The sequence below is a fragment of the Solanum stenotomum genome, chromosome 4, assembly GCF_019186545.1.
Source record: "Solanum stenotomum isolate F172 chromosome 4, ASM1918654v1, whole genome shotgun sequence".
In the NCBI taxonomy this organism is placed as follows: Eukaryota; Viridiplantae; Streptophyta; class Magnoliopsida; order Solanales; family Solanaceae; genus Solanum; species Solanum stenotomum.
In genome coordinates, this window is record NC_064285.1 from 62,766,954 (window position 1) to 62,779,911 (window position 12,958).

General features: G+C 30.8%; 3 protein-coding genes across 4 annotated transcripts in view; 1 reads left to right on the top strand and 2 right to left on the bottom strand.

Annotated features, from left to right (window-relative positions):
- Window positions 1-12,958, bottom strand: part of LOC125862143 (uncharacterized) — a 339,538-nt gene that overhangs the window by 282,068 nt on the left and 44,512 nt on the right. The window lies entirely within an intron of this gene.
- Window positions 1-12,958, bottom strand: part of LOC125862136 (chlorophyll a-b binding protein 5, chloroplastic) — a 240,617-nt gene that overhangs the window by 74,970 nt on the left and 152,689 nt on the right. The window lies entirely within an intron of this gene.
- LOC125861652 (probable receptor-like protein kinase At5g18500) lies at window positions 864-1,998 on the top strand. The gene is made up of 4 exons (XM_049541506.1): window positions 864-1,037; window positions 1,151-1,266; window positions 1,405-1,519; window positions 1,921-1,998. The coding sequence occupies exons 1-4, from the start codon at window positions 864-866 to the stop codon at window positions 1,996-1,998; spliced, it is 483 nt and encodes a 160-aa protein (XP_049397463.1).

Here is a 12,958-nt window from a genome sequence, read left to right on the forward strand (position 1 = left end):
TAATAAGAGCTTGGCTTTAAGACTTACTGTCATTTTGACTTAAAGTGAATGCCAAGACGAGTAGGCAATTTCCAACTTTTTGTGTTTTTAGCATCTCCATGAACTACGCGTTTTTTAAACATTACCAATTCTCTGTCTCTTCTATATCTATGTTATTAATCAGACTTGTCTGGAAGGTACTTGTGCACTGGGTTGCTTGGACTCTTCAAAAGTATTGCCGCACTCATGTCAAATCATCCGAAAAAACTATTGAGCATCCCATGTCAGATATGGACGGGTAATTGGTCGCCTTGGATGGTCTTGGACAAACCTCGCCCTATGAGCTAGATTTTGGGGTTGAGTTAGGCCCAAGATCAATTTCATTACACAGGCAGTACTTTGGAGGATCCGATATGCACCTATTGACATTTTTGAAGAGTATGTTGCTCGGACTCTTCAAACACACTCGTGTTAGATCATCCAAAAAGACACTACTTTTGGAGGATTTGAAGTAAGGCTTTCAAAGGAGAATATTTTTGTTGAGGGTGGAAATGGCATGGTCTACCGCGAAAATTTGATTAATGGAACACCGGTAGATATTAAGAAGTTCCTAAACAATCTGTGAGTTCATAAAATCAAATTATATGCTTTCATTAATGGTCCCTTTGTTTTAGTTTCCAGCTTGAGTTTGAATTTAAGATCTTTGTCCCAGAGGAACGCACAGGTGTTTCCCCATCTGGAAGTCCCTGATAGTCCTATACCTTCTTTGGACATGAAATATGAAGCTTTGGATTGTTCAATTACTTTCATGCGCATGTAAAGTAATTGAATGAGTATTCTTGTTTAGCATTTGAAAATGCTTTGTTCGAATGCATCATCACGTGATGCTGGTTTACGAGTATGTCAACAATGGCAATTTGAAACAATGGCTTCATGGAGCCATGCGACACAACGAGTATCTCACTTGGGAGACTACAGTGAAGGTTCTCCTTGGGACAGTTAAAGCGCAAGTTCATTCAGCTAAGCTAAATCTATTTTGGAATAAGACATCTCTTGACGTGCTATCATTTCTTGCAGTCTTGCCTATTTGCATGAGAATATTGAGCTCAAAGTTGTTCATCGAGACATCAAATCAAGTAATATATTGATTGATGATGACTTCAATGCTTAGGTCTCTGATATTGGTCTGGCCAAACTGCTTGGTGCTGGTAAACGTTATATCACAACTCAAGTCAACCTTTGGGTTAATTTCTTCCTTCTGCTTCTTTTGATTCCATTCCAGCTCGAGTATTCTTCATGTTCTGGTCTTCTGAACTTCACAATCTTCAACTTCTGGTGTCTTGTATTACCATTTTGGTATAAAAATTTGAAGTAGAAGATTGCATTATTATTATATCATTTCACACCCTTTCAAATATTTGACAGATATGTGGCTCCTGAATATGCAAATACTGGTCTCTTGAATGAAAAAAGTGATATTTATAGCTTTGGGGGTAGAGTTGTTAGAATCGATCACAGAAAGAGATCCTGTGCCCAAGAGGTTCGTTATCCTTCGTACCTTATCTTAAGATCTATTTAGCACATGACTTGATGTAAGAATCTTATCTGCATCCTCATTATTGAAGAAGCTTATTGTGCCCAGATCTTTGGCAGAATAGATCTCTGGATTACTTGTTCTTGATATATTATGTACGCCTTTTGGTATATGTTGATTACCATTCACTTAATAGAAAAGGGTTGTATTTTTAATGTTCTAGCCTATTAAACATTAAGCAACATTTCATTTGAAATAATTAAGCAAGTATATGTGTTTTTCTAGGGTTGGAGTCTTAACTTCAACTCATAGTCCATTCTATGTTTTGATCTTTTATTCTTAAATTTATGCTGTTATTTTCTTTCTTCTCCACTCTCCTGAGATTTGCTCTCTGCTTCGATTTTCAGGTTAACTATTTCCTTCAAAACACCGCCAAATTTTGTTCTTCGGGTTTTGAAAATGTGGACTTACATCTGATATCTTAATCGTCAAGTCGTTTGAGCTGCATGTAGAGTTCTTAGTCAATTGGCTTAGTGGGAAAAATGTAACCTTTTCATTGGAGTATATATGTAGTAGTCCTATTCTTCACGGTTCAGATTGTTGACTCATGTGTTTGAACATTTGGAGAAGAGAGCTTGAAAGTGACATGCAAGAAGGAAGAAATAAAATTAAAATGGAAATAAACTTGTGTTGTCTCTTTCGATTTGGTAGCGGGATTTCATTTACTTTGTACTATAGTACTATGTTGTTTTTATTTTTATTTTTATGAGAACACACAAAGGTATCATAGAACTCTCCCTAAATCAACACCACTTTTTTAAGGAACATCAATTAGTTTGCTCTATGCTATTTTTGTTTATCTCTCTATAAACATATATTATTGACTTCAAGGAAGTTTTATGTTGTGCTTGATTGGTGGGATATCACAACTGATCATAACTTCTTCTCAGTTGGGAAAAACTTGATCCATATAGTTGTGTTTCTTATGCAATCGATGTTCTAATCGAAACTTACAAGATGACTGATCTATTACTCCGAAATATTATTTTAGTTTACTCTTTAAAAATCTTCATTCTCCAGATTGTGTGTACTGAAGGACCTGAGAGAATTAGAGAACTGATTGCTATGGGTGCTTTAATTTGTTTGATCATGGGGAGGATGTCAATCTGCATCTAGCCAGGGAAGCGGGCCGCTCCCATCGCCAAATTGTCCATGCTGCTGATATGAGAGGCAGAGAGATAGGAAAGGCCCTTATTAGAGGCAATTATTAAGGATCCTAGAACAAATGTGTTTCAAAGAAACTTGATGATTCTGGGAAAATTAGAGCTATTGGAGTTAGCAATTTCTTTATTGAAAAACTGAAGATTTTCTCGAAATAGGTCTTATTCCTCTTGTTATTAATCAAGTGGAGTGCCAATGGTATGATTAGAGAGAAGGCAAACTGTATGTGATGAGAGCTGATATCTGAAAAATGCATTTTTTTAAGTTGTAACTTATTATTCATTACAGCTGCCTATGGTATTATTTATGTAGTTACTTTGTGCAGAAGGCTGATGCATCATCCAACTTTGTAGTGATAATTTAACAAGTTTAATTACTACTTCTTTGTTTTGATGAAATTAACAGAATTTTTGGTGTAGTTGTCCTTATTAATTTTCAGCTTTTGTAAAAAATGAATCCTTTATTTTCCTCTTCTATTTTTTTATTTTAATTGTTAAGTGAAAAATGCTATCATTTTTCATGCCCATGCTTAGTTTGTGGGCATTAGTTCAAAGAGGCTTAACAGTTGTCCCTATTCTATAACTTGAATGGTAAATCCTATATTTTATATGGCTTAACAGTTGTCCCTATTCATGATGTAGTTCATCATGAGGGAAACGAATAAATATATCATGTTCTAATATCATGTTATCAATGTTGAGAACTGATTTTACAAATGATATTTTTTGTTTGTAAATAGCAGGGAACATTTCACCATTTTTAATCATATTGAAGAAAATGTTTGTGTGTTGTGACAAAGAATCACTACTATAATTGAATATAAAATAATAGTAGCTCGAAGAACCTCAAATATCAGTTGTTGAAGTAGTGATAAATATCTTAATTAAAATATTCAAAACTTTTATCAATAATATAATATAATAAATTGATATTAATAAAATATTTTAAACAATATATCTAGTGATGACATAACAAAGAATGTCACCCCTTCAAAAAACTCACAAATATGCTTTTTAAAGCAAGTGTTTCTAATTTGATAGAGCTTAACGTATTTACAACAGTAAGTAATGATGTTACTATTGAGTATTATTGAAGTATAAAAATTCCTCCTGCACAATTGCAAATGGAATGATGTTTTATTGTAATACCAATATTCAATAGTAATTAGTCAAGTTTCTTCAAACGGTGAAATAAATAACTACATTAAGCCAAGATACTTTCTAACATACAATATATATCGATTTTATTAATTTTGAAAATTAATTTATGTAAAAATATAATAGTCAAACATATATTTTATTTTGTCAAAATAAAGGTCATTTATCATTTATTTACTTTGTTTAATCTTTTTTTGCAAATAATTATTTTATTCTATTAAATTTTAAATCTCAAATAATTAATTATCGCTTCTTTTTTTCACATTCATATTTATTTGGTCAAAGTTTAGATATTAGATTTAGATTTATAATTCCAAAAAGAGAGTCACTTTAATTCGAAATGACCAGATTTCTGCCAATTTCTCAATGCACACGATCACTTCTCAAATACCCAACACAAACAAAAGCATTTAAACCCCAAATCTTTTCTAATTATACATTTTAACACCAAATCAAATCAAATAATCCTAATTTCCCTTAATCGATAACGCGGTTGCCTTTGAAATCCAGATTTGAGAAGTTTGTTTCCAGATCTCTCTGTTATTGTTTTAAATAAGTGTTATCACCAATATTTAGCTCGCATAATCGTTGGTTACTCACATTCTTGCATTGTAATTCATATTCTTGTAACTGCAATGCTTGTAATTATATCACTTTTTGAGTTTGTTTAAAGAAAAAATATGTTAATATGTAGCTTATCTTATTTTTGAGAAATTGTATTTTGTGAGTGTAAATCCCGGATGGAATACCTACAATATCAGCAATTGTCCATTCTATTGCCTTGATGTAACGTTTCAACACTTCAAGAAGCAATTTCACTTGCTACTCAAGCAAGTTCGCTGCAATGATAACATGCAAGGTATTATTTGCCCCCAAAAATGCATACCGAAGATGAGCAGGAAGCACTTTCAACTCAAGCTTTGGACGTTCCTCTGTGGATGGTTTAGCCGGAGGACTCTCATGATTATTTAGATCAATATCAAGCTTCAATGGGTTTCTTGAGTACACACAGTGGCGTAGCCACATGGTGGTCAGGGTGTCCAATTGGACACCCTTCGTCGGAAAAAAATACCGTATATATAAGTAAAATGATATACGAAATGACTAAATAACATATTTTGGACACCCTTAACATAACAAGCTCTTATAGCCCAATGGTTTCACCTCCTTGGAATGAGGAAGTGCTCGTGTGTTTGAATCTTACTAGTTCTACATTTTGAAAAGATGTGTTATTTCGGACACCCTTTGTGAAATTCCTAGCTCCGCCACTGAGTACACACCTAGTCCTGATAGAGCAACCACCACTTCATCATACCTTTGAGAGATGAGAATAAGACTGAGGAAGGAATAGAGGACATCTTTAATTTATCTAGATCTACATTAATCTTCTAAAAGGCTTCAATAAAAAGACTAAATCTTGTTTAACATGTTTTTGAAATTGTAATTGATATTTTTAAGCAGGCAAAACAATCTGTTTCTTTTTGTTTAAATTGGATTGTTCAAATTTTGTTTTCGTCTTGAAATCAAGAATCAGTTTTGTATCGTTTAATGTTAAGATGAGGATTCCATCATGGTTATTCTTCATTCGGGAAGATCAGTTTTCTGCATATTTAAAACTTTGATCACTTCTCAAGATCTAAGCTCAGTATACTAGGATCAACATATAATTTGGTATGTATATATGAGAAGTGATTCGCATTTTATAATAATTATTTCTTCGCAGACTACCTATGATTAATTAAAATATGCATAAATTCTCCACCATGGACACTCCACAATTACCATATGCTATGAGTTATGAAAGTTTCCAATATCATTGTTTGGGAAATATCTTTAGTTTTGTCACTTTAATTTTCAATGTGTTGTAATACATTTGTGCAGTATTATTAGAAATATTGGTGCTGCATATATACATTTTTTTCAAAACAAAAAGGGTATTTGTGGTGACCAAGGTAGTCATTAATCCTTAATTATCGTGGCGAAGATACTTACCATTAAAAGTATAGTAGTTATAGTGGCGCAACAAGTCGCCACTAAAATTCATTCTCCTAAGAATAGCTTAACTTTAGAGCCGGTTATGTCGCCACTCGGCACTATTTATGTACTTTTTTGTGGCGACACCAATTGTCGTCACTAATAACATTATAGTTATAGAACCGGCTATCGTTTGTCTACAAACAAAACAAAAGATAAGGTTGGTTTTTAGTAGTAGTTCACGAGACCTCGAAGTCCTGATTTTTAGTAGTGGTTCATGAGACCTCGAATTCCCATGTTCCAGTCAGTGGCGGAGCCAGGATTTTCAATATGGGGTTCAAAATCTGAAAAAATAGACACATGAAATAGCCGAAAGGGGTTTGACATCTACTATATATACCTAAAAAAATTATTTTAACCATGTATAAATCATATAATTTTCCGCAAAAGGGGGTTCGGATGAACCCCCTAATTGTAAGGTGGCTCCGCCACTGGTTCCAGCATTCATTATGCCAACATGTGCCACCACCAATAATTCAAGTTGGATAACTTTTAAACAGTTCAAAAGAAAATCTTTCGACAATTTCATTTATTGAGCGATCTAAGCTAGATTTGAACTAACATAGACATATTGCCAACGAATTTACCGTCCGTCCCCATTAACCGCTCGGGTATCGACCCAGGAAGAATCAATTTTCGACTTAGTGGTAATCCATGATGAACTTCCTTTCGTCGTACCCTACCTCAAGGGAATTCGAAATTGTTATAATTACAATAGTGTTGGTAGTCTTCAAAAACAATTACTATAAAAGATAAATTATATATAAAAAATTTAATTGTATTTTAAATTTTCTAAAATGATAAATATTTTCGGGATAGATAAATTTAATAAAAACAATAAGTTTGGTATATACCAATGGTTATTATTTGTGAATTGCGATAAATAAAAATGTGACATCCATAGATCACCCAACTAATGCACTTAAATTTGGGGGGAAGTTCCTATATATACACAAAATAAGTCACATATACAAAACCATGTTTCAAATTTCGCTCATAATTTCATGTAATAAAATTATATAAATTCTATATGAATTAAATACATATGTATCTTAATGGCGGAGTCATAATTTTCGTCAAGGGTGTTCATACTTTAGGAAAAGTAAAAAAAATAAACCTTGTTGGTCAGATTATTAAGATTGGAACGTCACTTTTGTTCTCTTAAAAAACGAAACTAAAAAAGAAAATAAACAAAACACCTTAACCTGGACTCAAACATAGGCCCTTGAAGCAACTTTGAACAACCTTAACCATTGGACTATCTTTCTTTATTATGATAAGGTTGTTCATAAATTAGTATATATCAAAATATCAATATTTACCATGTATAATCGTAAAAAAAATTCAACGATCTGAGCACCCATGCTAAGGTGTAGCTCTGGCGTAAATTTTATATGACTTAGTTTTTTGAAAAGATATGTAATTTTGTGTATATAAATTGTATTTATTATGTAATTACGATAAAGTACATACAAATTGAATTAAAACTATATATAAATTTGTATATAATTGTCTTAAAATTGTTGGGTATTGGGCCTGGGAAATAGATTGAACAAGATTGTTGGGCCTAATTAATATGTTTGGATTGTTGGGCCGTCAAATCTTGTAAGCCCATACTATTCTTTAGTGTTTATACTTTAGTCTTAATCAAAATATTCAAAACTTTTATCAACAATATAATATAATAAATTGATAGTAATAAAATATTTTAAACAATATATCTAGTGATGACATAACAAAGATTTACACCCCTTCAAAAAAATCAAAAAAATGCTTTATAAAGCAAGTGTTTCTAATTTGATAGAGTTCAATGTATTTACAATAGTAAGTAATGATGTTACTATTGAGTATTATTAAAGTATAAAAATTTCTCCTGCACAATTGCAAATGGAATGATGTTTTATTGGAATATTAATAGTGATTATAAATTGTTTATTGAGTTGTTGTCATTGTTAAATTTCAAATAATTAAAGATAAGGTAGATGTTAAAACGATTAATGCATATTTCTTCTTGTAGTTAATTATAAACCCGGCCATACGAATGTATGTTAAATATTCCTCCAGATCGAGCTATATTGTTGGAGTTATATGTCATGACTTTTACCCATATCATTATACTTCTAATCACCACCGTCTCAATCTCAAAAATTGCTATTCAAACAAAGCTGACAAATTGGGTCTAGTATAACAATATTATCGGCAATATGTAATTTTATTTAACAGACATTGTGAACATAAAATAAATACTTTGAAATAGTTAATTTGTTTATTGTAACAACGTCATATAAAAAATGACTAGAATTTATTAAAATTTCTTTAAAATATTAAGTTAATTATTAATCCACATTCAATTGCAAATAGTGTGAATATATAATATATATTTTTGGCCCTTAGTTTTCTATTCTATTTGTGTTATATAAAAAAGAAATGTTAGTCTTGTGACAATACATGTATTACATTCTTAAATTTACCTATTCCATCTTCTTCTTGCCCTTTTCATTTTTATTATGTTTCTTTGATGAAATGGGGGAGTCTAAAGCTAAAAAAATCATGTTTTAATTTCTAATCATAAAATTGGACAAATTTTTTGTAAAATATAATTCAGATACCCAACAAAAGAAAAATGTGACTCACATTTAGAGTATATAAGGAAGGGGAACCAATAACACAACTAATAAAAAACGAAATAATTGAGGGTTGTGTTGGGTACAAAGGAAAATATTTTTAAGGAAAATAATTTTAAACTTCTATCTATTTTCTTGTGTTAGTCGTGCAGCTTATTTTTGATATTGATATTTCATCTTATAAAACTTCCTTGAGAAGTACAATGCAATGTTGCAAGGTTTATATATATATATATATATATTAATTATAAAGAAAATGTTAATATGCTAGAGAGTGATACTAAAAGGTTTGATTTGGATTTTGTTGGATTGGATGCATTATGTTTTACATTTTCGTACATGAAAAGAAGTATAAATATCTTCATATACCAAATAACCGCTAATAATTAAATTCATATAATATAGGTTATAGATCCTTTGGAGTTGATCAAATATGTTTATGGAGGAGTTGTGTAGATTGATTTATGGTGAATGGTCATTCCACTATCACTTGATTATAGATGTTTGAGCCCTTTCTCTGAAAACCCCTTTCCTGCATTTTTTTTTTTTACCCTCCCAGGAGCTCCCGCCCCTTTTGTTTTCTTGGTGACTCGAACTCGCAACCTTCAGATTGAAAGTAAGGGGTGCTTACCATCCGAACAACTCCCTCTCGTCCCTTTCCTGCATTTCTATAAGAAGAAAAAGAAGATTTTTTTTTTTTTGAATATGAATATGAACTACGATATCATCTCTACGATTGGTTGAGGAGCTCGTTGGAATACACTCAACCTTATGACTCAACGTACTAGACGTGCAAATGAAGGCAAGTCATGGGCTAGATATGCAGAAATCGTGACCCGTGACTTTAAGGTTTTCAAGCATAATACGATAGGTGATTTGGGAACGGATATCTGATCTGATTATGAAACTAAATCGGCCATACTTCTAATATCAGGTATAAATCTTAACTAATTAAAATCATTTTTTAGAAGGATCAATAGTGTTTCAACTTATGGACGGTTTGCAACAAATTTTAAAGTGACAGAAAATAAATTGCAATCACAATAAAATAAGAAGAAACATAACTTTATTGATAAATATTGCGGGTACAATTTTGTTCCTCCCTTGATTCTACTCTCCTAAGATTTATCCATGATTTGAGGGCCGTTAGTGGCGTATTTCTCGAACTAGGATGATTTAGATTTGACCTCTATATGAATATTCCATCAATTTACGGAATATTCAAGATTTCGATCTCTTTATGGAATTTTTGAGATGCCTTTTAAGGGAATTTAGTACCCTTTTTATAGGCGTAAACTAGGGTTTAGGGTTGAGTAGCTTCCAAGAATCCTAATTTGAGTTGAACACAATTTGTAGAGTTCCAACTTGAATTGGACGCATCTTGTAGAGTCCCACAAAATTTCAATATCTACAAATGCTCCCTGCTACAAGGCTTGTCAGAGTGTAGACTCGATAAAACTCAAAGACGAGGCTTGAAGTACTCATTCTTCCACCTTTGCGATTTCAGATTTTTAGATTTGATTTGTGAGAGAAGAGATGAAGGGCAGATTTGGTCCCACTGGGGGTGCCAATTTGTTTGCAACAAATTTTAAAGTGACAGAAAATAAATTGCAATCACAATAAAATAAGAAGAAACATAATTTTATTCATCAAGATTGCGGGTACAAATCTGTTGATTCCTTGATTCTCCTCTCCTAAGATTTATCCATGATTTGAGGGCCGTTAGAGGAGAATTTCTCGAACTAGGATGATTTAGATTTGACCTCTATATGAATATTCCATGACTTTTGTGGAGTATTTCGAGATTTTGATCTCTTTATGGAATTTTCGAGATGCTCTTTAAGGGAATTTAGTACCCTTTATATAGGCGTAAATTAGGGTTTAGGGTTGAGTAGCCTCCAAGAATCCTAATTTGAGTTGACCACAATTTATAGAGTTTCAACTCGAATTGAACTCATCTTAAAGAGTCCCACACAATTTCAATGTCTACATAAACGATCAACCTAAATTACATCTCTTCATATATATAAATTTAGAAGTCAAAATATTACTTTTTCTAATTGTAGATGTTGGCATTTGACTTTGACTTTTCCATGTCAAAAGGGGCCACCTAACATATCTTGAGAAAAAAAAATATTATTTAAAGAAATCAAAAAGTCAAAAGAATAATCATGTTATTTGTTTTTTTTTTCCCATATAATTCTTCACTTCTCCTCCAAATTTCCATCAAGAGACTTTTTCTTATTTCCACTTTATAATATCACCGACTCCATTCAATATGCAAAAAATAAATAAATTCCCCACCACCATTTTCTCAACTATTGTTCTAGACAATTCACATTTAAATCTCCAACATATAATAATCGTGGTATCTGTGCTAGTATTAAAAATAAGGAAAAAATGCCTGAAATATTCAAATTTTGACCAAAATTGTTTTAACGATATCAAATTTTGAAAAGAACCTTTTACCCCTATACTATTTAATAGAGTATTTTAAAGGTATATATGTGTCCACGTGGACATCATAAATATTGCATCATTATAAATAGTAACATGTCCACGTGGACACATATACACCTTTAAAATACACTATTAAATAGTGCAAGGGGGTAAAAGGTCCTTTCCAAAATTTGGTATTGTTACAGTAATTTCGATCAAAGTTCGAATATATTTCGAACCCTTTTCCCTAAAAATAAATTATTAGTTATAGGTTTAATGAAATTTAATACTTTTTTTTATATAGTAACATCATATTTTGATGCTATAATTTCAAAAATATAACAAGTTCATAATTCGTAAGAATTTTAAAATTTAAATACGATCGAATTAATATGATAATGATATGATATACACCTAGACCAACTTCCTTTAAGTCAAAAGAAATGATGATTTAAAAGATTATTAATTTAAATTACTTATATTTTAAGGAATGCACATTAAATTCTCTACTAATTATTCCAAATAATAATAATAAAAAAAGAACCTAGAAGAATAAGGAGGAAAAACGCATTAAATTCAACGTCGACTAATTCTTGAGGAGTTTAGTCAAACAAATGTTAATAATAATAATAATGAATTCCAAATTAAAGCTGTTTAAGTAGGCCATTTACGTTCTTACCAAAATGTAAAATTTGGTCATGCATATTTTTAATTTTTTTTCGGAATATTACACATTTGAACATAAAATTGTTATAATTTTTCAGATTTTACTCGGAAAGATGTAAAAATAATTATAATTTTATTCATGTTCAAATACAACTCCAATTTCTGAATATTTTTTTTCAATCTTTTTCTACATTTTACAATTTTTATGTTCAAACGTCTACTAAATAAAATAAAATTAAAAAAAGAGAGAGAAATGCTAGGGAATGCACATATGGTCTGAACTCAATGTATAGTCAAAAAATGCTTTAATTCTAATTGAATTCCAAATATTATTTAAAGCCATGAGCATAATGTTGAGTTTGTGGGTTTAAAATTCTAAAGAAGATATTTTATCGGATTCTCAATCATAATATATATGAATATTAGATAAATTTTTTAATATAAATACATATTTTGATTAAAGCTATTAGATTTTGTCAAATTCGTAACTGTTATTCTGATTCCGCCTCTTAGTACTATAAGAAATATATGGATTTTTCATCGCGAATCAATAAAAAAGTTACGTTATAAAACATGATTTTCCTACTCATATTTCACTAAATCAACTAAATGAAAAAATATATGGTGAAAATAGATATCCCCTGAAATACTGGGTAGCCTCTTAATTTTTTCTTTTTTCATTTATTCAATCAAAATATTTATGGTTGCACTAATATTTTTTAGCAGTGAAAACTTTTTTTATTCACACTAAAAGATGATGACAGTCCAATGCACAAAATATTTCTTATTAGCAGAGTCCGAATAAGGGCGTACCTCAAGAAATATGATGTAGACAATCTACCCTAATACAAACATTTTGATTGTTTTCACGACTCAAATTCATAACTTATATATCACACAAATCAACTTTATCATTGTTCCATAGCTCTCCATCGCGTTTTATTTTTTCTCACAAAAAAATATGATGTCTAAAATTTTAAAAGAAAATAATGAAACCATAAAGTCAATTAATATAATGATTATTAAAAAAAACTCCATTTTGTGTGTGAATTTACTTTATTGATCATAATATTTTCCAACAAAAGTGGCATGTGGACCAAACTAATATATGCCCATTTATAAAATCCATCAAATGCTTCCACTTTCTATCTTTTCTATCACTTTCTACACTTAAAACACATTCATAAAATTCATCAAATATAAATAAAAATCATACCATATCTTATTTTTCAATATTCTCAAAAAATTAACATTCTAAAAAAAGTGATGAATATTTTTCATTTCATCTTCTTTTTTCTTCTTAT